The sequence below is a fragment of the Patagioenas fasciata genome, chromosome 14 (genome assembly GCF_037038585.1).
Source record: "Patagioenas fasciata isolate bPatFas1 chromosome 14, bPatFas1.hap1, whole genome shotgun sequence".
NCBI classification, from domain to species: Eukaryota; Metazoa; Chordata; class Aves; order Columbiformes; family Columbidae; genus Patagioenas; species Patagioenas fasciata.
In genome coordinates this window covers 19,676,210-19,703,107 of record NC_092533.1, presented here as the reverse complement: position 1 = coordinate 19,703,107, position 26,898 = coordinate 19,676,210, and the positions used below count along the sequence as shown (strand labels likewise).

Here is a 26,898-nt window from a genome sequence, read left to right as displayed (position 1 = left end):
GAAGCTATGAAACGACTAGATGGCGGTAACAGTAAAACTTCGCGGTTAATAGCATATAAAAAGGCATCAAATGCAATTAAGGACGGGCTGGAGGCAATTGGCAGGGAATGTGAAAAACGGGGAAAACAGGAAAGGGAGGGGGTGGAATTAGACCTCACTCCTGAGGAGCTCCGTATTAAAAGGGAGCAAATACAAAAATGGGCTAGACAATGTGTTGAAGATGGGATGTGGTCTGTAAGAGAAGCAGATGAATATTTGAGAGCACGATATGGAAAAGGGCTGGAGACTGGGTTAGCAGATCGGTTTGCAAATATGCGTCGACTTACTGATCCACAGGGAAACACAAGGGAATTGTATAGCAGTGATAATAATGATAATTTGGGTGCTGCCCCTGTGCATCAGGGTAGAGATATTCCTCGAGATCATTCTTATAATGCAGGGCAACGTTGGCAAGGGGTAATCAGAGATGCAACCATTGAAGGGATCATGTTACCTGGTAGTATTACAGCAATGCCAGTGCACATAGATAATAGAGGACAAAGGCAGTGGTCGCCTTTTGATTGGAAAACGGTTAAGCAGTTGCAAAGTGCAGTTATGCAATATGGTATGGATAATAAGCATGTGATGCAGCTAATCAATTCATTTTTCAAGGGGCAAGTACTAACTCAAACAGATATTAGGGCATTGATGGAGTTATTGCTTCCTCCAACGGGGTATTTGCTGTTCTTGGACACGTGGCAGGGGAAAGTGGAATTGGCAGTATTAGAAAATGTTCGTTTACCAGCTGATGATCCGTTGCGGTTAGCTAGCATGGACCAGTTACTGGGTCGTGGGCAATATGTGGATGGTGCTACTCAGGCAGCACTTCATCCAAGGATTTTGCAGCAAACGCAAGGGCTTGCCTTGGCGGCAGTGAAAGAATTGCCAAATAGAGGTAACCCTGTGCCACCCTATTCTACAATAGAGTGGGATCCTGGGGAATCATATATGACATTTGTGGATCGTTTAAAAGAAGTGATAGATGCCTCTCCTAACGTGACTCCAGAGGCAAAAGCTGCTGTGGGGAAAGATTTGGCTATGATGAATGCAAACACCCAATGCCAACAGATACTAGCCGGTTTGGGAAAAACTGCTTCTTTAGCAGAGATGGTGGAAGCTTGCACACAGGTACCGATTATGCAACAGGAGGTAGAAAAAGCAAAAATACATGCTCAAGCCCACGCTGCAGCCTTGGCTGCAGCACTTAAGCCTGCAATGAAAGGCTGAAGCCCTTCTTCTTGTTCTTGCATGTTTTACTTGCGGACAGACAGGACGTATTAAAAGAAACTGCCCTCAATATGCTTAGCAGCATTGCAAAAATGGCATAACTCTCCAGTTAATCTGGTAACAGATTCTCTTTATGTTGTGGGAATTGTACAAAGAATACATAGAGCACTTTTGCAGCGAGTTTCCAATTCCTTATTGTTTGAAGCATTGTTAGATTTGTGGAACGTATTAGATTATAGGACAGGACCAGTATTTATCATGCATATAAAAAGCCATACTAACATACCAGGTGGCCTAGTAGAGGGAAACAGCATTATAGACAAACTTGTGGCAGTAGCAGATATATCCCCTTTTGAACAAGTCAGACAAGCTCACGAATTCTTTCATCAATCCTCAGCAGCACTCCGAAAGCAGTTTACAATTACAAAGGAACAAGCTCGAGCCATTATTGCAGCTTGTCCTGATTGTGCCCGCACAGTCCCTCTCCAACAAAAGGGAGTAAATCCTCGGGGCTTGCAGCCAGGTCAGCTATGGCAAACTGATATTACTGAATTTGCACCATTTGGCAGACAAAAGTACATTCATGTCTCCATAGATACCTGTTCAGGACTGCTGTGGGCCTTGACCTCAGCAAATGCAAAGGCAGTAAAACGTCATTTACTACAAGCTTTTGCTGTCATGGGTGTCCCTACACAAATCAAAACAGATAATGGTCCTGCATACCGCTCTGATGGGCTTGCAGCCTTCCTCACCCAGTGGAAGGTACAACACCTGTTTGGAATCCCTTATAATTCTACTGGCCAAGCAATTATTGAGCGTGCACACCGTACATTAAAAAATCTTTTGTCTGTTTTGAAAAAACAAGGGGGAATTGGTGTGAGCCCAGAAGAGGTATTGATGAAGGCATTGTATGTGCTGAACTGGCTTAATCCTTAAAGTGAAACTGAAATGGAACCGGTTGTTATGCACCATATCAAAAATGTCAAAGATTTTTCCGAAAATGTGCCTAAGGTTAGTGTGTTTAATCCGACAACACAACAATGGAAAGGTCCTATGTCACTAATAACCTGGGGAAGGGGATATGCTTGTGTTTCTACAGGTAACCACAAAAATTCATGGATCCCAGCAAAGTGGGTGAGACCTTGGCTAGCTAACAGAGAAGAAACCGATTGCAGTGATGACAACCCTTAACCTCAGACATGTTATCGCTTTAAGCAATGAATGTAGCCAATGTTGAGAATACCACTTTGTAAAACAGAGCAGCAATTAATTTTTTGTTATTGGACATGTTCACAGTTATGAAGAGTTTGATTGTATGTGTTGTTTGAACTTAAAAAGATAGAAGATTTGCAGAACAAGAAAATAACAGAAGATATTGGGTTTTTTGGGGTGAATGCCTTGTTTGGTTAAAAGGAATATTGAAAACAGATCTGTTCTTGGTAATTGTAATTGTATTAGCCTTAATGTTCTTACCCTGTATTTCACACTGTATTTAAAGCATGATACGGCGTATTGTTAATATTAAATAAAAGAGGGGGAGATGTAGTGGCAGAGCCCCCCCGCCCCAGGGGGATGGGGTTGTCGCCAGCCTGGCTGAGAGGTGAAGCCAGAGACAAAAGAGACTAAAGGAGCACCATTAGAAGGTAATAATGAGTGAGCAATCGCCGGACACATGCGTGCAGAGCGCGTGGACAGCACATGCAGCCTATCATGTTATTGTATAACACGAGTTACAACCAATCACGTTGTTGTAAGGCGCGTGGACAGGGCAGCTTTGCTATAAAGCCAGCCTGGTCCGACAATAAAGCGAACTCTGTGAACATCATATTGGTGTGTCAGGTTCCGCGGCTCGCATGGATAAAGCAACAGGAAAAGTTTACATATTTAGTACAGAAACATTAAAAGTTATACAAGATTAAATGTTACAAAAAGATCAAATATTTAAATATATTAACTCCAGACAAAAATTAGTGGTAAAAAAAATTTATCTATTTATTATAGAAACATTAAATATTATACAAAGCTCAAACATTATAGACAGATCAAATCTTAAAATATATTAACTCTGGAAAAAAAAATAGTGGCAAAATGTTTATTTACTTATTATAGAAACATTGTATATTATATAAAGATTCAATATCATATAAAGATCAAATATTATATAGAGATCAAACATTAAAATATATTAACTCCAGACAAGAATGGGTGGGAAAAAAGTTAACATATTTATTATATAATACATAATCTTTATTTAATATTTATATACAGCTCAAATATTAATATATATTAACTCCAGACAAAAAATAGTGGAAAAAAGTTTATATAATATTTAATGTTTCTATAAAAGTATGTAAAGATTAAATACGATATAAAGATCAAACATTAAAATATATTAACTCTAGACTAATTAATGGGGAAAGGTTACTATAATATATAAAAGTTAAATATTATATAAAGCTCAAACATTATATTGAGATCAAACATTAAAATATATTAACCCCAGACAATAAATGGTGGAAAAAGTTAATATAAATATTATCTATTATTCAAAGATCAAACATTATATAAAGATGAAATAATAAAATATATTAACTCCAGACAGGAATTGGTGAGAAAGTTTATATACTTATTATAAAAAATATATATTATAAAAATATGTATTATATATTACGCAAATCTCAAACATGATATAGAGATCAAATATTAAAATTGGTGGAAAAATTATGCACTCATTATATATGTATTAAATATTATACAAAGCTCAAATACTATATAAAGAACAAGTATTAAAATATATTAACTCCAGACAAAAATTCACGGGGAAAGTCCATGTACTTATTAAATAAATATTAAATATTATATAAAGTTCAAATATTTTATAAAGATTAAATACAAAGTTCAAACATTAAAACACATTAACTCCAGACAAAAATTTGTGTGAAAAAGTTTACATACTTATATATAAATATTATACAAAGCTCAAACATTATATAAGGAACAAATATTGAAATACATTAACTCCAAGCAAAACATGGTGGAAAATTAGTTTATATTATATTGCGTTACGTTACGTTATATTATAACATAAAGATGAAACATTTAAATATATTAACTCCAGACTAAAACTGATGGAAAAACTTATGTACTCATTCTATACATTTATATATATATATGAAGTGCTATATAAAGATCAAATATTAAAAAATTTACACAATATTGAATGTGTTTGAGGTGTTTACCATGTGGGACAACTTGCCACCTTAATCTGGAGCACCACAGCAGAGTTGGGAGACCTCAGCAAAACCCTGTCCCTGCCAGCCCACCTCCATAAGCTTCAGGAACAACTTTATAATCTGTGCTGGAGCGCAAAGGATGCTGCTGAGCTGGCTCTGCAGGAAGGTGTGAAGCAGGCAAAGTTCCCAGGCTTTACTGGATGGGAAAGGGCACAAGGCAGAAGGATGTACTCAGGGGTTTTACCCTCCCTCCAGCACATATCCTGCTCCATTCCCTGTCACAGTCAACAGGCTGGTGCTGCTGGAAAAGGAAGCGTGGCCATGACAGCACTTTTTCCTGTTGCTCCACACTTCCTTATGAGAAAGAGAGAGCGTGACGGGAATGACAGCTGTCTGAGTCGGACCTTCCTCTGCACCCAGATCTTGGGTCCTCCTCAAGAGAGGATTAGAAAGAAAGAATGGTCTTAGCAGTCCAGAGTTAAGCCAGTCCTATCTCATGCCCAGAAGGCTTGTCTGTCTGTGCTGCCTGGCCTGGGGCCTCTCCACAGGAAAAGCCCCTTTCCACGGTTTCAGCATTCAGAGCACTGGAGTGAGCAGCCCCCATTTTCTGATCCCTGTTAATCAGAGCAGAGCAAACTTGGGAGGCTTCCAGGAAATTTGGGCATTCATTCCATCTGAGATGGGCCTTGTCACCGTTCACCTTGGCTGGCCTTGCATGGGGAGCTGCTTGTCCCAGTCCTTTTCCTTCTAACAGGCGCTTTCCTTTGTGTTCCTTCCCAGGCTTTTCAGGAGATCATTAATCAAGCCCTGAAGAAGCTGGAAGAAATCCAGGTCCCAATGCCAGATTACGCCCTGAAATCAGCAGGTGCCGTGACATTGTACAAACAAACCAGTTCCAAAGAGCTTTCTGTCCAGATTGACAAGACGGACATTGGAACGTGCCCAAGAGTAAGAGAGAAGGGGTGAGAAGTCAAGGGTCACCTCATACCCTAAAAGTGCCCCCACTGACAGAGCCTGTAACAGGCCAGACCCCATGGGAAGAACAGAAAGCCTGATTCACAGTCTTCCCTATTGCCACGGCCAAATACAACAGTTTGATGACTCCCTGCTATGTGTTCCAGAGGCGTCATACCATCAAGACAAGGGAACACACTGTAGGACATGGATGACAACTGAGAAGCCTTTTTCAAGTCAACAGTGTAATATTCCTCCTGACACTGCCTGATGATCATGCTCATGTTTTACTTTCTACGGGCAGCTGTCATTCATTCCAAGACTTCTCCATCCGTCCGGACTGGCAAAGCAAAGGTCTTCTTGTATTCCATGCCAATGATGGATTACATGAGGTCCCCTGAGCTTATTCTGGAGGTAGGAGCACCAAGCAGCAGTAAAACAAAGGTTGGGAGAAAGAACCACACACGCTGCTTAGAGTTGCCTTTCCTCTGTCTTTGCTCCTGGAAGCGTCTTCTCCTGCCTCCTTCTCGCATGGGCCTGCTCTCCTCCTGTGTCTCCCTGCTTCAAGGGCAACCTCCTCCATGTGACTGTAATTTCTTCTTCTCCTTTCAGCCAGAAAATCATCCTGGAAACTGCTGGCCCTTCCCAGGAAGTCAGGGACACATCTTCATCAAGCTGGCCATGCCAGTCATTCCCAGATCAGTCACCATGGACCATGTCTCAGGGACAGCGTTCCATGGAGAAAGTATCTCCAGAGCTCCAAAGGACTTCGCTGTCTACGTAAGTAATTTCTCTGGAGTGGGGGGGAGGGGGTTGCACAGCATTTCTAAGCAGGGGGTGAAGATGGGTCAAAGAGTCCAGGGGCCTGAAGCTTCCTTCTGTCTCTCAGAAGAAACAGGCTCCTTAGTGTTGCTTCCTTCCCATTGTATTCCTCTTTTATTCAATGTACCACTAAAAAAAAAAAAATCTCCTGGGGCAAGATGCTACTCCAGGAGCCACAGGGAAAAGGAGCTAGACAGTGCATGGTCCTAAACCTTCTTGGCTTCCAATCTCAGTGGCATTTGTGATCCTCAGGTTACCTCCCTCTCACTGGGAGCGTCTGCTCCTTTTCTGACTGCCTGCTTGGACTCATTGAGTAGGCAAGTGTGGCGTGCTGCCCATCTGCAGCTTCTCGTCTCTTGTGCTCATGGTCCTTGGACTATGTAGCTGAAATAACCCCGTACTTCACCGACTGAAGTTCTGTCTTCCATTATGCACCAGATGCTCTCGTTTTCTCTACTCCTGTCTTTCTGTAGGGCTTCAAGGAAGAACACAAGGAGCAGGGAACGTTCCTGGGACAGTTCACTTTCCTGGCGGCGCTGAATCCCAGTCAGACCTTCCAGCTGAAGGTATGGGGACAAAGAGGGAGGAGAACTGCAGGAGAGGAGGAGAAACATGGCTGGATAGGGAGAGGCTTACCTGCCAAAGGGCTACAGGCAGCCCTGTCATTGAGTGTGTGCCACGCTGGCCTTTCTTCTGCTTTCACTTCCTAGTGGCGGATGCCTGGACTGCTGGTCTTCTCTTTCATTTTGGGTTTAAACTTCAGTGCTTAGAAACACCAGAGTTGAAGGTAGAATCAGCTCGACTGTCTAGATCCCAGCTGCACACAAGCGGCCGCATTCCATAGGATGCACGACTGCTGGTCTGCCAGTTAAAGATCAGAAATACTGGGCTTCCTGAGGATTCTGTTGGTACTTGCAGTGACTAGTGACAGGGAGGCCATTCTGTTTCCATGGCTCTCTAGAGAAGGTAACGACACATTATACTGACTCCAGCACTGGGTCTTCTGACTGTGGAAGCCTGTGCCCCAAAGCAGGCGAGAACTTTCCAGTGTATTTGCTGAGGCATCTGGTCACTGCTTCTTCCTTTGCTGTTCTCATGGCCCAGTGAGGTAGAGCAGGATAAGAACGTCTGGACCACAACAGGTCAAAAGCCCCTACGGGGCAGCAGGAAAGAAGCTGTTGATCGAGGCCCTTGCTGCAGCACTTCTGTCAGTGCTTACGTGTCAGAGAGGAAAAGGTGACTCTTTTCTTCTTGTCATTGCAGAACGAGCTCCCTGGGTTCATGAATTACATCAGGCTGCAAGTGCTGAGCAACTGGGGCCACCTGGACTACACCTGCCTGTATCGGTTCAGGGTGCACGGTGATCTGCCCAAAGATGGGGGAGAGGTGCCAGTTTCTTCTATCAATAAATTCCATTAATTTTCATCAAGTCGAGTTCCAGTCTGCTTTGCCTGTGATGCTGCCTGGCACTCCCTGAGCTCACTGGAGCTCCCTGTCCTTCTCTCGACCCACCAGCTTATGGGAGACTTCAGGAGTACACAGCAAGATTTTCCTTATTAGGGAAAACAGGAAAACTAAGTAACAAATCTGCAGAAAGCCTGACATCCACATACTTGCTGCCTACACAGGAACATCAGCAAGGCCCTGCCTGTACACCAAGAATTAAATTAATGGACAGGTTTCCTATGGAGGAAGCAACTAAGGATCCACTGAGTGGAACCATCTGTTGTTACTTGTTTTCACAAGAGGCACATGCTGCTTCAGCTTCCATCTTTCAGTCTGTTGCCGATGAGAAAATGGAAGTGTGTGTTTTTGTAAGAAAGAAACCTTAATAGGAAAGTTGGTTTGTGGACTTACTTGCCTCTCTGGGCACATATCGTGTTTATAGCCCAGGAAATGTTACAGAATGTTACAAAACAATTCCAGGACACTTGAGAGATCCCATAACCACACGAGTCTGTCTTTCCTTTTGACCCCGAGTTCCCCAAGCCCCAAGGCAGCAGCAGGCAGGGCAGTCGTGCACTCGGGTCACACCAGGGAGGAGAGAGCAGGACCAGCACTTGTCACCCAGGGCTGGTAATGGCAGTTTGTGCTCTGAGCTGAGGCTTAGTCCATGTGCAAGCCCAGCATGGGTCCAGATACCAAACTGAGGGTGTCAGTTCATCCCTGGTGCCACACACACAGCACCTTCTTCCATCATCTCGTCCTGATGACCTGTTTTCCAGCCCCTTCCAGCTCAGTTCAGCTCAGACACCTGCACCCTGGCTCAGGGCTGACTGGGGCTGGTGCACGTGAGGTCCTTACACAACATGTGAGCAAGGTCAAATACAGCAGAGAACAGAGGGAAGGCTAAGGGAGGATGATTTTCTTACCCTGAGCAGATTTCTTGTGCATGTGGAAGCTGTTAGAAGTGCCCAGGAAGGCAGGAAAGATTCCCCCTGAGCCAAATGGAGTCTGGCACACAGCTCAGTGATGTTTCTCAGCCTATGAGTTAATTTGGGTCATCCCAGCTCAGAGGTGAGTACCCTCAGCCTCCAGCATGCAAGACCTTCTAATGAGCAATCCTCTGGCAGGGAAGGTGTAAATAGGCACAGACAGATAAACCTCACCTGGGAGGCCTGGAGGGACCTATGGAATGTGGGAGATAAGGCAGACAGGGCTGGAGGAAGCTGATTTGGGGGTCACTAGATGGTGCTGTTGATCTTGAAATGAGGGCAGCTCTCGGAAGAGGAAATCTCTCTCCCAACTTGTACCTGGAGTATCTGCCCAAAATTATGGTTGACTGGTGGCATCTTACACCTTTCCTGAACATCAGATCTGTGCTTCAGCCTCTGATGGTGAAGGTATAGTGACAAAGGAGTACAATAAACACAGGAAAATCCAGAATTGGTCAAGCGTGTGCTGTGCCCAACCTTGTGGCCTCAGCTCTGCCCTTCCCCAAGCCTGCGGGAACCATGAGGCACAGGGGACAATATTTGGAAGAATATTTGAAATCCTGTACTGTAGAAGCAGGTGTGAAGAGTGGCCACCAGAGCAGGCTGTTTTGATGTGGAGCACCACATATTCCCTCCCATTTCCACAGCCTCAGTCGCCTGTAAGTGTTGAGCAGAGCTCATGCACGTCATCAGCGATGCAGAGCATCATTTGGGGATCAAATTCATTGGGTTTAACAAGCAGAGAAGTACTGTGGGCTGGCAGGAGGTGCAGTAGAGCACAGCAGCAAATGATATTCCAGTGAGAGGGTTTGTAGACAGGCTCATGGGGCAAGGGCATCTGGTATCACTAGAGCAGAGTAGCTGATGTCTTATGAGGAGCGGCTGAGGGACCTGGGGGTTCAACTGGAGAACACGAGCTGAGGGGAGACCTTCTGATCTCTGAACTGCCTGAAAGGAGCTTGAAACCAGGGGGGTTCAGGCTCTGCTCCCCAGGAACAAGTGCCAGGAGCAGAGGAAATGGCCTCAAGTTGCGCCAGGGGAGGTTGAGGTTGGATACTGCAATTCTTCCCAGAAAGAGTTGTGAAGCACTGGAACAGGCTGCCCAGGGCAGTGGTGGAGTCACCACCCCTGGAGTGGATTTAAAGACATATAAAAGAGGCTCTTAGAGACGTGGTTTAGTGCCAGAGTTATCACTGGACTCTATGATCTTGAGGGTCTCTTCCAACCAAAAATGCCCCATCAACTCTGAACTTTTCCTGCTCCTTTTACTGGGAGGTGGTCTCGCCTTGTGCTGCTCCATCTGGTGATTGCAATCTGTGGTTATTTCAGGTTAAATGGAAAGATTCGGACTTTCAGGTTTTCAAGCAGTCTTTTTGATGTCAAGGAAGGGTCAGTGTTTTGATGCCTTTCAAGATTTCAGCCTTGAGTTCTTTGAGGCAGAAATTATTGACTGGTGAGAGGAGGAGGAGGCCGGTGAAGCGTTTATGTCAACGGAAGATCATGTCAGTGGGTAAATTAAGATTGCATAGGAAATCTTTATAGTGTCTGTAGCTTCTGATTGCTTGACTGCAACTGTGCTGTGGCTTTAACCATGTTTAAAATGCAATTTCCTAAGTTTTGTAAAAGCTTACTGAAAAAAAGTATTCAATTAAGAGAAACCATGTTGACTCAGATTTTCTTCCTCAGTTCTCCCTGTACAGCTATTTCTAAATCACTTGTAAGCTTTTTCAGCTATCCTGAGTACTACACAGAGTTGAGCAGAGTAAAATGACTAATATTGTAATGGACTTCCCATCCTAGTACACGACAGAAATAGATGTCATGATACATAACAGCCCTTCTAAAGCCCTGTGGAGCCAAACAAGGTGCAGTAAGCCTGTATCTCCTACTTCCTACCCCTGTTTTGCTTCTCTGTGTCTGTCCTTTGTTTCCTCCCACATTTATTTCCCAAGTAATGGAAGACTGTATCCAAATTAAAAGCAACTCTGTATGAATAAGAACATGCTGTGGTTGCACCATTCCCCTTTGACAGTGCTGGGTGGAATTCTGTAACCTCAGTCTGCTTTTTTGAGGAGGTTTTTGCTGCATGGAGCAGGTTTTGGGGTTGTTTTCACCAGTAGCCATGTCCTCCTTTTGGCATTGCACCAGGTAATGCACATGCTAACAGCTGCAGCCTCTCTCACTATTACCACGTAGCACTCACCTTCTGTTTGTCATTTGGGTGATGCCAAAACTCCATTTTAAATGTTGATACTAGTTCCCATTTTCAAGCCACATCAAACAAATGTTTTATATGTATCTGTACAGCTCATCTTGGCTGAAATGTCTGATGAGTTAACAGTGTCCTTCCCCTGTCAGTGACTCCAGCCACCACGATCCATGTTTTCCTGCCTCTGCCGCTTTACAAATCCTTTATCTCCTCTGTCCTGCATTACCAAATGCCACTCTTCCTACCTCAAGGGCCACCTTTAGAAGTAATTGCTTCTTAAAATAATATGAAATGAACCAAAGCAAAGGTTAGAAAATGAAATAAACACTCTTCCTTCTCTGGTTTCCTAGGGAGATTTTACAAGGAGTGAATGGGGAGGGTGGTTCATGATGCTTAAGTGATTGCCCTGCTCTCCTCCTCCTTGACTCAACATGCATCAGGGGGTTATTTCTACATGTGCCAGTGATGCACAGGTTGCAAATTAGCAATGTCTCTACTACAGGATGGAAAGGAAATAAAAAGATTGTTAGTTTTTCTGGTTTTGCTTAAACACTCTTGCCAAATGTTATGTGTCACCTTGTATTTAAGCAAAGAGAAGAGCTGGTAGGAAGATGGATGAGAAATAGGAAAAACAAACAAACAAAAAACCCACCAAAACAATCCTGACAATCTTGTATCAGCATTTCCAAATCAGCTCTAATTAGTATTAGATACTGCACCAGCAGATGATCTGCTTTAACAGGATTGTAGGGGGATGTATTCCAATGAACCCACAGCTCAAGTAACTTTGAATTTGGAAAACTAATTGTGTCTTGCAAATAAGAGGCTTTACATTTGAAAACAGGCAGAATACATATGCACTGCAGAACTGTATTTACTATTCTTCAAAGAGGTGAGCTTTTGGGAGAGTGAGAAAGGAGGAGAATGCCATGTTTTGACAGGTAAGATTCATTCTACCACTGTGTCAGTTCTTCTTTGTTTCAGTTTGTCTCTTTTTTCAGGAAAAAAATTTGTCTTACTTTATGAATATGAATGCAGGTGCTATGAATACAAACTACATAGATCAAATTAATGAAGAGACATGAGCGTGAAGAGTCTATATGCTTTTATTTTTGAAGAGCAGGTGTTCAGGTAAAGGAATTCTGAGAGTAGCTAGTTTACAGCACCCAACACATCTGACTTTTACTGACCAGCGTCTGGACACAAGGGCAGCCTGGAACAGTAGCTCCAAGACATGCCCACAGCCAGTGAAGGTGGTAATGCATACACAAGTCTTTGAAGGGCTTGTGTCTCTTACTACAAAAATCAAACAAACAAATTCTGATTTTTGTGTTGTGACACACAGAAGTCCCCGCGCACCAGTTCGCATGAAGTATTTCACTCCCATCACACACCAGCTGAAAGGAGGTTCCCAAACTACTGCTGCTTGCTGGTCCTGAGAGCCCAGCAGCACAGGCAGCAGTAACTCAGAACGGCAGCTCCCCCAAACAGGTGCAGAGACAGGAAAGGGGCTACTTTTCAAGGTTTGTAATTAAAGCTGACAAGGGCTGTGAGCTCATGAACATTTATGGTGCCTGAAGGTGGGTGTTTGGTGCCACTGCAGAGATGAGGTCCTCAGGGCCAGGGTTGGTTTAATGCTGGGACTTGATGAAATTAAAGGTCTTTTCCAAACAAAATGGTTCTGTGGTGCACACAATAAAATACCGAGAGCGTTCCACTAAGACAAGGCCTTCCGCAGGCCCGGGGAGGCATCTGAGGGGCCCAGCGGGACTCAGTCAGATACCCAGCGCCCAGGCTGCGCGCCCCTCCCCCCCGGAGCCGCCGGGCCCGGCCCACCCCACCGGGCCCCCGCAGGTATTTCACGCCGCCGCCCGGCTGGTCCACTCAGGTGACAGCGGCGAGCGGGCACCCGCCTGGGCGACGCTCGCCCCCCTCTCCCCGCCCCGCACGCTGGCGAGGCCCCGCCGGCCCCACGCGCGGCAGAACAGCGAGCGTCCCCGCGCCACCCCCTCCCCGCCCGCCTCCATCTTGAGGCGCCGCAGCCCCACAGGGCGCTACAGGCCGCGCTCGGGGGCGGCGCGTGCGCAGAGGCCGCGCGGCGGGACGAGAGGGGGCGTGGCCGGCTCGCGGGTCTCGCGAGAGCGCGCGGACTATATCTGGGAGTGGGCGGGCACGGGGCTTCCTTTAGTGCGCGTCTGCCTGCAGCGCAGCATTGCTGTACGCGCCTCCCGCCGGAGCAGGCCGAGAAGATGGAGGACAGCGCCATGGACATGGAGAGCATGGGACCCCTGCGCCCGCAGACCTTCCTTTTCGGTAACGGCCTGTGGCTCCCCCGGCTTCGCGTTCCCCGTGTCTGCTGGTCCTTCTCGCCCACTTCTTCAGTCCTTGGGGCCGAGTGAGAGGCGGTCTGAGGCGGCGGGTCCGGCGTGGGGGCCGCGGCCTGATGCGGGCCTTAAACGGCGCCTCAGCGGGGCGGGGGACTGAGAGGGGGGGCCTCGTGGGGTGAGGGGTCATGTTGCGACCGTTGGCGTCGCACACCGCCCCATGTGGCGCGCTGTTCGCACGTGGCGGTGGCGCGGCACGGCCCCGCGCTCTTTTGTTCTCCGCACTGCCCGCCCGTTTCCCCGCCCGTTCCTATGGGCGCGGACGCGCTCGGAGCAGCCCGCCGCCGAGCACATGGCGGCGCGGCGGGCGATGGAGCACGTGGAGGGTGACGGGCCATGGCGCGCCCGCCGGTCCCGGGGAAGGCCCGGCCGGTGGCGTATGGCGTCCCGGGAGAGGTTATATCCCCGGGCAGCGCAGAGTGCGTGGACCGCGAACGGTCTGCTGGCGGATGGGCTTTAACGGTGCAGGCTGGGAGCTGTGAGGCTAGCTATAGGCCCTGGGCTTTTCCCCATCCCACGTGCTTCTTTTCTTGTGCGCCTGGAGTGCCGTTGGTTTTCCGTCCAAGTGCGGAGCAATGAAGCAGCAAGTTTTAAAATAAGGAGTGGTTAGCAAATACTACGTGTAAATAAAATAGTATGCTTATAATTTAATGTGTGTTTTTTTTTTTTTTTTTCCTCCTCAGGCTGTGAGCTTAAAGCAGACAAGGAGTATCAGTTCAAAGTAGACGATGAAGAAAATGAGCATCAGTTATCTTTGAGAACGGCAAGTATCTTTTGTATTTTTAATCATTGTTGTGTGATGTTTTGGGACGTGAGTTTTTTAATGCACATTTGTTTTCTTTAATAAATATATTTTACTGGTATTTTTATGTGAACCTGTTCAATAATAAGCTATTCTTATTAGAAATAGAGCATATCATGTCACCCAAAATATTTGCTGTATTGGGAAAAAAAAAAAAAAGGTTAAAATATCCACTGATGTTTTGTTGTTTACAGCAAGCAGTGCAAGGCTGGAGAAGTTTAAAAATAAATTTACAGTAGGGTAACGTGTGTGTACTGGTTGGAATTAAAGGCTGGAGTATACACTGACATCTCTAATGCAATGGTTCAGATGCTACAGGAGCACAGGGGGAGGATAGACTTATAAGAATCATGTATGGGCACATTTTGGCAGAATTTATTAGAAACTTTATTTTGAAAAGCTTTTCCATATAATCTCCAAATATAATTCCAGTAACATTTTTTCCTATAAGCAGCTAATAACTAAATCTGAAGGGGGGAAGAAGGTTTATGTTTTGACTTATTGTCCCTAGTGTTATTTTCTCTAAGGATGTAACTGGGAAAGGCTTGGTTTCATTCAGCTAGTTCATCTAATAGACGATTCATTGAGCATGGTAACCCTGGAAATCAGGATCTGTTCATTGAGAGTGCTTATACATGTCCTTAAATCTTTCTGCAATCACACAAGTGAGATATAATATTTTAAGGCCTTTGTTCTAGCCTGTGCATGTTACTTTTCGTTAGCAGAAAGATAATATGCCACAACTTCAGGGTCAAAGAGTTAAAGAGCTGTAGCATCTCTTTGCTTTAGGGTTTATTACAATTTAAATACAGAGATACCTTAATGATACCTGAAAACAAATGAGTGTTATAATTGTGGGTTAGTTCCTACAGCAGAATTGCTTCCTACAGGAGACTTGTGTAATAATGCTCTCCAAACTTGTTCACAGTGGTACTTAGAACACTTACACAGTTAGTGAATCATGTGTCTTAAGTACTTGCATTTTATGAAAATTACAGCCTTGGCAATGACTAATTTGTTCTTAATTAGGATGTCCTTTGAGGGAAGTAGACTGTGTATAGGACAAGTTAATGTGGCTAGTTCTGTTATTGAATGTTTTTCATGCACATGTAATTAATCAGTGGTACTCAAATTGTATGGCCTTATCCAAAAATCCTTTTTTTTGGAAAATTACCTGTAGCATCTCTTTTGATGGTGTGCATTCTTCTCAGGGGATGAAGCAGATTGGATGCATAACCAATACTTAGTTTTCATGGTTGTGGGGAAAAAAGTCTTAATTCAATAACCTGTCATTTTAAAGGCAAAATATGATATATAGGAGAAATGGAGGTTGAAATAACAAATGACAAACTAGAAATGTCTAAGAGGCCTGCAAGATGTTAAACATAACTACAAACAGGACATACCTTGGCAAGTGGAGGAAGGAGTTGATGGAAGGTGAAGTGTGAAGGTAGCGAATACTCAGTTACTGATCTGTGCACCTGATAAGATTAGATATATCAATATTGACGCATCAGTTAAGATATAATTGTGGAGATGACATGGGTGTGAGGTACAGAAAGAGGTGGAGAGAAACCAAGGCTAAAATTGAAACGGGAGGAGGATGGAAGCATGTAGAGGTGGAAAATGTCATGAGGGTTTCTGTAAGTGTCTTACTAATGACAGCTGAGAACATAGAGGGATGGTCACTGCTTCATTACATGTTTATTGCCAGTGTGCGTTCCTAAAGTGCAGAAGTAAAAGTACATGAATGGATACTTGCCAGACGCTCAGTAAATAAATTAATAGTAAGTGCTGCAGTATTGCTTGAACTGGTGCAAATGACAGGAGTAACTTGTGGTGGAGGGCATGCTCTTAAATTCTTGTCCTGGTGGGTAGTTCTACCAACTAGATAGGTTATTGTTGTTGTCAGCCTATTTGAGAGGTGAGATCAGTGCAACAATTTGCCTCTTTAAACTTACAGTAACAGAACTTGCCAGAAGTACTGAATTCTATATTTGTTTCTCAGCGTTCAGCCTGATACATCTTGTCTGGGTTGCTATAGCGTGGGTAAAACTATGCTCTTGGAGAATGGGAGCTTAGGTGCCTCTGCCTGAAATGTTTACGCCCACATCTTCCAGGGAGGGTGAAAGCTTTCTCGTCACGAGCATTGGGAAAGGAAAGACAGCCCTGTTCACTGGTCTTGGGAATAATTGTAATACTTCAAGGAATTCTTTGTTTTCACACCTCTTGCATGTAATCCTGACTCAGATGTCAGCAGTTCAGAGAACTGGAATTTCAGGCCTGTCCCATGTCTGTCATTCATTTGCCTCCCTGCAGCTATGATTTTGAATCTTCAGAAAGTGTCAGACTTGCACCCAGGGTAAGGAATCCAGGCACTTGAATTTTGAAATGCTCTGGAACAGCAGCTTCAGTCCTTGGTAAATTAATGCAGAAGACATGCATATATGACAGTACTGAACTGAGCATACGTTCTGTCTCAAGACTGAATGTCAAATAAGCAAAAAGCGTGTAGTGTGGTAAAAAGTGAAGCAATTGGCAGATGGAACATGGCAGGGAGGATAAAGATAAAGGTGGTGATTCTGTAGTAGTGATAGCAGTTGTTTCCCTTCCTCTACGCTTGCATTTGTACTTCTTCCCTTGGGCAGTTAATGTAGTTTAGTTCAAAAGACTTTGGAATATTTGGGAAGATTCTCAGAATGTCCGTTCTTCTTTACTTCACAGGTTTCTTTAGGGGCTGGAGCCAAGGATGAATTACATGTCGTAGAAGCAGAAGCACTGGACTATGAAGGCAACCCTGTTAAAGTAGTACTGGCATCTCTGAAAATGTCAGTGCAGCCTACGGTAAGTACAGGAACCTGGGAAAATCTGCAATAAATTGGGTCTCTGATGATAAATTTTTATAAATAAGTTTTAGTAATTATGCATATAGTCTCTATGTATTCAAATGTATGTGTTTTCAGGCAGCTGCATCTGTAACCTGTCTTGATTTCTTTGAATCAGTGTTACTGATGTTGTACAAGTGTAACTCCACAATGCTGGGGGTGGATGAGATGGATAATGTTCAAGTTGGTAATGTTGCTGAGTAGAAACAAATGTGGATAGGTCTAGTTTTGAAAAGTGTGCTTTTATGATAAGCGAAGAGAGTGTACTGTTGTGACTTGTTGACAGTGTTTTGACTCTAAACCCTCCAGAATATTCACCTGGAAACCTGGAGTAACTATATTAGGGAGCCTACAAATGTTTGTGCTCCTGGTTTCATTAGAATGGATTATCTGTTAAGCATTCTTTGTCTTTAATATTTGAATAAATAAAGTGGCGGGTCTTTTTTTTCCTTAGGTTTCATTAGGTGGCTTTGAGATCACACCGCCAGTGGCCTTGAGGTTGAAATGTGGTTCAGGGCCTGTTTACATCAGCGGTCAACATCTTGTAGGTATGTGTTACTTGGTCGCTAATCTGTGATCTTGGTAACCTGTCAACACCAACAGAACTTAGATGATGTATCTGGTATCTCAAGCAGTACTTTCTCTAAAACTGACCCTCTGAATCTTTAATTCCCTGTCTTCAGAGGTGTGAGGTAACTGTGGGACAAAGGAGTTGAGATAAATGCTTGCCTACCTTTTCTTGCCCTTTGTTTTCTGTGGATAAAGGGTGAGTTTGTCAGCCTTGCAGTTTGAGTTCTGATTGCTCTCCTTACAAATGGGTTTTAGGTTCACAGCTGAGAGCTTTCTGCTTCTCAGTGGAGAGTCTGAGGAGACTGCCTGTGGAAGTTTTGAGTTTGCACCAAAAACTAAGCCAGGACTAACCTCCTTGGTAGAATTGTCTTTGAATCTGGTCTTTAGAAGTTCTCTTAAATGTCTCTCATTAGAAATAGAGAAAACGTAATTCTTGGCTTTCTGTAGCTTATTTTCTGTGAGGAATGTTCCAGGCAGTTCATGGTTATTCACCCGTTTTGGATCTCAGTGATTAGTTTGCTAGTAGGAAGCTTCTTCCTGTTGATTCAGCATCTCAGTAAGACCTTGCCTATTTAGTTGTGGGTGACACTGTTCTGTTTGTTTCTTACTAGCAATCTTGTTTTAACTGTTCTTAAATGGAGTTTTTTATACATTGCCATCACTTTATCAGCATTAGAGGAGGAACCAGAATCAGATGATGAGGAAGATGATACAAAAATTGTGAACACTTCGACAAAGAGACCAGCAAGTGGAGGAGGAGCCAAAACACCACAGGTACATATACTTTCAGTCACCTTGTCTGCAGAATTTTCTTGTGGTACGATAATAATGCTACCTCTAGGAGCAAGCAGTTAGATGGTTTACTAGGTGGTCTGTTGACATCTGTGGGGAAGAATTGTGTTTGAGTCTTGACAAGCACTCAATTACAGAAGTGTAGTTAAGTACTGATAGTTTCCAGAGCTTTGCTGGAGGGGCTAATATGAAAGCTAATTTATGTGGAAGTTTTGCCCACTGCAGTAACTGGATATGTGCAGATTCTGGTAAAAACATCAGTGTTCTGCAAGAGTTTAAATGCTGATTGAAGCTCTGTAGTGTAGAAGAAAGGGTTCATGTGCTCAGAGCATGCTGTAAATTTTGTCAACAGCTTTTCGGCTTGGCAGCTGTGACTTGTTTTTTTAGTTAAATTGGTGGAAGATTAGTCTTGTAATGAATGCCACAAGTCATTTTGGATCAAGATTGCTCTTTATTAACACAAAATGTTATTGACATTTAACATAATTGATATTTTTAAAGAAAAAACCGAAATTGTCAGAAGATGATGAGGATGATGATGATGACGACGATGATGAGGATGATGAGTATGTACTCTTGTTTTGATAATGTATTTTGAAATACAGGGTTAATTTTCAGAATGAGTTATGACAAAACTGGATGTTAAGTGAGCGAACTACTTTTTTATCTTGGCTACAAAAATAAGTAGAATTACCTCAAGTTTATCAACAGTGTAAGCTAAATCAGTGTTATTCAGATGTGTCATGCTGGGTGATGAAACTTAGTTTTGTATAATTCATTAACATTTAATAAATTTAGAATGTCTTTATTACTAGTCAAAGTCCTAAGATACACGCCTTCAGTATTAAAGCAGAAGGGAATGCATTTAACTGCTTTAACAGTAGTAAGTAGAGGATTTGGCCTAACACCTTGCCACATGTTAAAACAAGGTATAAGGTAGACTTGGGAAGATGACTTGCTCCCTTCATGAGTAAAATGTGTTATTGGGGAGGGAAGTGGTTAAAGCTGTGAGTATGAATCCTGAGTTTTGAGTGATGACTAACTTTCTAATTCTAGTGATGAGGATGACTTGGAGGATGATGAGGAAGAAATAAAAACACCAATGAAGAAAGTAAGTGCCATATATATCTATATATACACACACATTGTGACCCTCTTCACCCGTGAAAGTGAAGTTAAACAGCCTGTTTAAATAAACTTGAAAGGAAGTGAGTGGTAAGACCAGATGGACTTAATACCTGCAGCTAAGTTTATTCAGACAGGGGGAGCAAGTGTTAACACCCCTTGACTTACTAATAGGTATTAATTAACTGTCCTGATGGAGTCATCTTTGAGGATTCCTACAAAGACCCCTGAAACAAAAGGGGAGTATTGTAGTTGAACCTGGCAGGCAGCTAAACACCACACACAGCTGAAACCAGGGCAGGGAGTGAGGGGAAGCCATCTTTGTGCAAGTGAGATAACTGTTTGCATTTGCACTCCGCATTTGCACAAGCTAATTGAGGTGTCCTCTTCTTTGAGTGATGTTCTGTTCTGTTATGGGCTAGGTATCAGTATGAGGGATGACAGTAATTGGGCAGATAGTCCCTTAATGAGTTTAAGAACAGCTATTTTGGAATAAGTGAATGGGATGCTTTGGATTTAGCTTAGCCTATGTAAAGAAATTGTAATTGGACATTAGAACATGGGTGTGAATGTATATCCAATCCATATGGAATGGCTGATTCTTAAGGGCATGTGTGTGTACACTTGCAGTTGCTAGACTCGCATGATTCTGTGTTGGCTACTGAAGCAGACAGAATCCTGCTCAAAGATGTGGCTTGTGCTTTGCCATTTCAGTTAGCCCTTCATGCTGTGAAAAAGATCTTGCTAGCAGCCTAACTTTCAATAAAAAGATCTAAATCTGTCTGCCCATTGGAAAAGGTTCACTTCAGTCAGCCAAGTGCTCAGATGCGAATTTACATCAGCCCTTGAGTGCCATCTGGTGGTAAAATAATCTAGGACAGCTTCCCAACTGCAGAGGTAGAAGGTAGTGATTTGTTTGAACTTGTGTACTTTGGTGTGAATTTGTTTGTATCTGCTGTTTAGAAACAAGTGTTTAATGTTTTACTTCATTATTTGCTGTTCTGTCCTAATGAATTACTGTAGGTGATAGTGCACAATAGTTTAAGGCTTGTTGAAGACAATCTGAACTGCAGATTTCCTGTCATGTAATTAAATCTAGTGTGGCTGAATGAAATGGTCCCTTGATTTGTGTAGGAATATAAGAATTCAATTTTCAAGTATACATGTGACATTGCCCATGACATCTGAGATGTTTCTTTATGAAGTGCCAAACGAGGTAATGGTTATGTTACGAAAGACAAGCACCAAGTCAGATCTTGGAATTGCGATACCACCTAGAATTAGTCCCATGCAATATCTGCCTCCAAATAACAAGACTTAATCTTGATTATGTTTCTATATTGTGCTGTACTAGTAGTTTTTTGATTTGTCTTCCTGCAGCATACATATTTTGCTTAAATAGTTGATGCTGATCATTATGTATGGGCAATGATGTTTTTTTTTGTTAGAGGTTAAATGGTATGTATTTGTCACCAAGTCCTTGAGTATTATGTTCGCAGGCTTAAAACTGCTAACAGTTTTTCATGGCAGATAACCATAAGTGCTTTCTCTCCAGCCTGTCCGTGAGGCTCCAGGAAAAAATATGCAGAAAGCAAAGCAAAATGGAAAAGACTCTAAGCCGTCCACACCATCATCTAAATCAAAAGTAAGTGATGACAACTGAGTAAAACAAATGTTTATTCCTGTTTGGAAGCTAGTTTTCTTGCCGAATGCTAAGTGTACTAACCATTAAGTTAGGTTTTTGAATCTTAATATGAAGCATTCAGGGGATACTGTTCATTGCTTCAGGTTCACCTGTGAAACTCTTCAATGGTCAATATATAACTATGGCAGCCAAGATCTGAAATCACATGCGCTGTCTCTTGTGAATATTGGTGATCCCATGGCTAAATGTACAAGTCTCTGGGCTTTTTGTGTAGTATATATGTGTAAGTTCCTAACGAAACTAATCTTTCAGACTCCAGATTCCAAGAAGGATAAAACTCTAACTCCAAAAACACCAAAAGTCCCTCTGTCGTTAGAGGAGATTAAAGCAAAAATGCAAGCGTCCATAGATAAGGTGAGTTTTTTGAAATGTAGGTTTTGTCAGCTTTATTTTTAGACTTCCATAGGTCAGAGGAACTGGATGTTTTTAAGAAGTGGTTGCATGTCACTGGTTGCTGTGCTGTTACCTTAGAGGATGTTGATGTTGAAGCTCAGAATGGAAAATTCATGTGGGACAAAAAAGGAACCTTTGTACTCATGCTAAACAAAACCACTGTTTTGTAGTTCGATTTTTTTTTTTTTTTAATTCCTCCAGTAGTGGTGATCAGTAATTTGATATTAGTGAATGATCTCAGTTAAAATTTGGGGGGAATAAAAAACAAAAAAACAAATACAAACAAAACCAAACAAACCCCAAACCAACAAAATATTAAAAGCAAAGGTGTCTTAACTAGTGCAAACATTTTTTAGGCAACTAGAATAAAGCAGAGTTTTTCACATGCTTGGAATAGCTTGGTCTTGAAGCAGTTGCCAACTTAGATATCCAGATGCTTGTAAGTCCTTGAAACTTCCAGAAGGGGGAGATAGGTGCTTCTGGTATCCATTAATGAATCAATGAAAACCTGAAAGCATTTGCTTTCTGAACTGGAGGTCTAGGGTTAATTGAGTCTCCCCTCAGTGGATGTTTCATCTTTGGAAGGTCACAGAGCAGTCACTCAGCTTCTGGTTACTATCAGCCCTGACTAGCACTTCATGGTTGTGTGTATGAGTATTCTTCTTAGCTGCTATTTAAGTGCAAGAAATAAAATTGCATTTTAGTTATAGGCTGGTTGGATAGAAGTGTAACAGGTAAAAGCAATTCATTCCCCCTTAGTCCAGTTTGGAAGCTGTGTGCTTGGTAGGGCTGCAGTTGAGTACACACCTGTTCTGCAGAATGTGTTGATGAGGACCTGACATCTGGCCTATGTGAATTCTGGTTTTACTTCGCTACTCAGGAGTGTGCGTATGGATCATATACTCATTTGTGATTAAACCAGATTCTTTGCTCTGAAGAATTGTGTGTTTATGTGGGAATATTTTTTGTGTGTGGGTTTTGTTTTTTGTTTTAGTTTGGTCTGAGATTAAAAGCCTTTCCTCCCTTACATGGGCAATCAAGTCATCTAAAGACCTAGAATTATCTCCTGCTTAGATTCTTGGCATTTTGAGGCAGTTTTGTCCCAGGAAATGCAAAATAATGCAAAAGGAGTTTGAGTACAGAGTGCATACAAAGTGAACAATGACAGCTTGCGATCAGGATCAAAATGCATATCCCTAAATTGTGAACCTGACAGTGACGGATGGTGGTGTTCTGCCAGGTCAAACTAATGTCTTGGATCTAGTGATGCTGGATAGTTTGTGTGTCTCAGAGGAGGCAGGATTAGTGGTGTTTCTGCAGTGTAAGCAGAAGTAGCCGAGCTGCTTGTGGTAGACAGTTGTCCCTATGGAGGGAAGCACACAGACCAGATAACTGACATAGAGCTTCAGAATATATTTGCTGCTGCTGAAGAGTTTTTACTGGGAAATGCTGTGTAAGCACAAATGTGTAGAAGCAGTAGCAGGCAACTTATTTAATGTTTTCCAAGACGGTGCTAGAACATACCTTAGTGTAAGGCAAAAAGTTTGTGCATTGCCATGTACAATAGCATTTCTAGCGGACAGTGAACAAACAAGTTAGCAGCTTTAAAAAAACCCATTTTACTGAATTAGAGTGGAACTCTGCTGTATGATGTAGTTAAGTAGATGTCAACAAGCTAATAGAACAGCATCAGTAGTTGACAGAATCCAGAGGTAAGACACGATTCAAATCCAAGCTTTTTGGTTGCAGTTTCAGATATTCCTAATGTAGCTTTAAGTTTCCTTTAAACATAAAATTACTGTCTTCTGCAATGTGCTGTGTAGCAGCTAAGTTTGCTATCGCAATTGGCTAGGTATATTTCAACTGGTGTACCTGAAAAATGGGAAAAATAATATTAATGGGGCATGTGAAAGTAAATCCACGTCTCCTAGAACAGTGTGCTGCGTTATTCTGCTTGGGAATAGGAGCAGACATGACAAAGTTAGATCTATGAATTATTACTGAATTGGATTTGTACATTTGAGTGGGTACAAAGACAATTTCTGAGCCACAAAGACATGTCTCTAGAACAGTTTCTTAGATTCACAGACCTAGTGTATTAGGATGAGTCTTAGAGAGCAAGTAGGAGATGGGTTGGTTTGTTCTTTTGTTTGTTGTGTGTGTGTGTTTTTTTTTCTTCAGAGAGCTGAAGTTGAAGGACAGTAATGTTTCAGGTTTCACGCTCTTGTGAGAATCCATGAATATGGAATTAGTTCAAGTTTGTCTGAATAGTGTATGAATTACTACAAACAAAGTTATTTTAGTGGTGGATGTTTACTAGGGTGTTTCTGAGCACGAGCAAAGATGCTTGTAGGACCATTTTAGTGTGTAAGCACTCCTGTGATAAATACCTGGTTACTGTAGAGAAGCAAACTTTTAAAAATGTTTTAAAAGCAGATTGGTTTGGGATGTTGCAAAGTGATTTCAGTAAAATTCCACATGTATTGCAAAGAGTTTAAGCTTCATAAATTGTGTATTGGAATCACTAAATGACCTGCATACATTAAAGCTTGCTTTTTTTCAAAATAGGGTTCTTCCCTTCCTAAGCTGGAACCCAAATTTGCCAACTATGTTAAGAATTGCTTCAGGACGGAGGACCAGAAGGTAACTGGGTTTATTGGAACTTGATAAAGTCCAAAAACTTGTATAATATAACCTGACTTAGGGATTCTTTTTCCACTTCTTAATCTTTACAAGCTTTGGACTGTTTCAGCGGGTTAGGAACTACAAACAATACTTCAAATTAAGTAAATGGGAAGGGTTTTAAGGGTTTAGTTAGCTAAGATGGGAAAGCTAATATTTTATTACATTTTTCCAGTTTTTATATGGTTGGTAAATTATCTCTTGCTTACTAAACCCACAGAATTTTCCTTTTGGCACCATATTGGCTAAGGAAATGAGCTGTGGTTTTCCTTGTTGCTGAATTTGGCCATCTAGACCAGTCTGCAGTTCAGCCTTTTTTTGAGGAGGGTGTCTGAGAGGGGAACTGTTCTGTGATGGAGATTATGGCTTTCTTGGTACATTTTCTCTCAAAGTCAACTGAGCTCTTGTAGGAGGGTATCAGGAAGCAAGTTTCTGAATTACTCAACATACGCTAGGCCAAAATGTGTCTTAGATTTTCCCATTAAAATTCCTGTGAGATAAAACTTTGTTCTAGTGATGGAATTCCTTATGCTTTCCTGCTTCCCTCAGTGGTTCAGAGTAAACTTGTCTGATAGACAAATTGATAGGTTCTTGAAAGAGAGTTTAAAAGCAGTGAGCCTCGGCTACTGGAGTTGATCTGACAGGAGCCAGGGTAGGCAGAGTTCAGCCAATATTTGCCTAGCGGGTCCACACCCATCCTCTCGCTTACCTTCACTGAATTCCTGCTATTGTGACTTACCATGAATAACAGTCTTCCAGCAGAAGGACCAAATGTCTTGCTTTCAACTTGATTTTCTCCAAAAGGAATGTATTTTTTTGTTGTAATTTAATGTCAATATTTTATAGTGTAAGTGGAGGTAGTAAATGGAAAATCATGAGAAAAATGGATTCCAGTTTCTAACGTTTTTGTGTACACTTCCAGGTCATTCAAGCTCTCTGGCAGTGGAGACAGACTCTGTAAGAAAAGAAAACGGTTTAAACAGTTCATTAAAGTCTGCAGTCTTATTTCAGTAACCATTATTTGGCTGTCCTTTTTACAAATGCTGAAAGAGCTTTCCCTAACGTGTCTGATAAATGTCATCCCGATTACCTTGCCAAGAATGTGTTGTCCAAAATGCCTGTTTAGTTTTTAAAGGCAGGACTCCACCCTCAGCTTCATTTTAAGTATGTATGGAATGTTTTGATAAGGCATGGTGGTGGTGGTGGTGGTCAGACAAATGGAAATGTTGGGGAGACTAAATGTACGTGGAAAAAAAATAAATTTTGGTATTTTAATAAAGTACTATCGTTTCTTTCTTTATGGGTTGGGGGTAGTGTACATGCTGAACCCAGAAGATAACAAGGTTTAAGTTCCCATAGGAGCTGCTGCTAAGTATTTTAGCTACTTCCCTTTACCAAGTACCCATCAATCTCATTCATGTTGTCAACTTTAAAAACAACTTTACTCCGATTCTATAAGCTTTACAGCTACGAAGCAGAGGATTGGTGAGAAGACTTAAGTGGTGAATGGGACTTTATTCTTGTCTGGAGGTGACCACTAATGATTGCCTAAAGCAACCTTTCCTGCATCTCAATTTCTGACCCACTTCGTTGCTCTTTGGTTTGTGGTTTCTTTCTAACAACTGAGTTTGTAGGGCTTGTGACTCTGCTTGTAAAATGTGATACTCTTGATTTGGGAATTGCTGGCTGTGGTGTTCTCAGAAGTGACTCCTGGGAGGGTCCTGGGGAGAAGGGAGTTGAGTTGAATGTCTGGAGAGCTCACTGGGGGAGAGCAGTGCCAGGGGAGACAATCCTGGGAATGATGAACAGCTTATTTCCAGCAAATCCCAAAAGCTTGGATGAGCAGGTAGTCTTATCACAATCCCTTTGGGCTTTTCTGACCATTATTGCCTACCAACAGTATGTAAAGGCTGAGTTAAAATGAGGTTTTGGACCATTCTCACTTGCCCTGTAAAGTAGAAATGCGAAGTTAAAAGGGCTTTCAGATAAAGGGGAGGAAAACATGGATAATCATGCCTGGCACTGAACTCTTCCTCAAGACTCCTGTCTAAATGGTGTATCACCTCATGCTTGAATGCTATATATGTGTAGTAGCCCAGGGATGGTATGAAGACAGAATACTTTAAAAAAATTTAAGCAGTTGTATGGTAACTATTAAACTGATTTAATCCTTGCTATGTGTGAGAGTTAATGCAACTGCATTCTGTTTTTCACAGCAGAAATTCTCAACTTGAACAGAAGGGCATTAAAGCAGGTTTAACAGACAGAGGCTTTTTCCCACTTGAAGGACTTACAGTTGAGGTCCTACAGCACTTCTCAAGACATGGTAAAAACCTTTGCTGGGTCCTACTGATTAGGCATGGGGCCTTCTTTTACTCGCCATTTTTCCTAAGCTTTTCTAGAAGCTGAATATGTAGTTTGGTTTGTAAAATTATCACTGGAAATATATTGAAGTTTTGCTATTATTAAAACCTTAGTTGCTGTAGTTGAGATTCTGGGCATGATGGAAACCAATGCAAGTCTCCAGAAGCAAATATTTCCCTTTGGAAAACAAAGCCAAGCAAAGTGCGTGGTAGAGGAGTGAAACAGTGAAAGTCTAGTGTCAAAGATTTGTTTAAGTTTGAGCATAATTGCAGCATGT

General features: G+C 42.5%; 1 protein-coding gene across 1 annotated transcript; it reads left to right on the top strand.

Moving 5' to 3' along the window:
- The first annotated feature begins 13,082 nt into the window (after nucleotides 1–13,082).
- Nucleotides 13,083–25,536, top strand: NPM1 (nucleophosmin 1). Its single transcript, XM_065849138.2, has 11 exons — nucleotides 13,083–13,232; nucleotides 13,987–14,066; nucleotides 16,830–16,949; nucleotides 17,445–17,538; nucleotides 18,231–18,334; nucleotides 18,854–18,918; nucleotides 19,409–19,463; nucleotides 21,033–21,122; nucleotides 21,435–21,536; nucleotides 24,144–24,218; nucleotides 25,180–25,536. The coding sequence occupies exons 1-11, from the start codon at nucleotides 13,169–13,171 to the stop codon at nucleotides 25,216–25,218; spliced, it is 888 nt and encodes a 295-aa protein (XP_065705210.1). The 5' UTR covers nucleotides 13,083–13,168; the 3' UTR covers nucleotides 25,219–25,536.
- The last annotated feature ends 1,362 nt before the right edge of the window (nucleotides 25,537–26,898 follow it).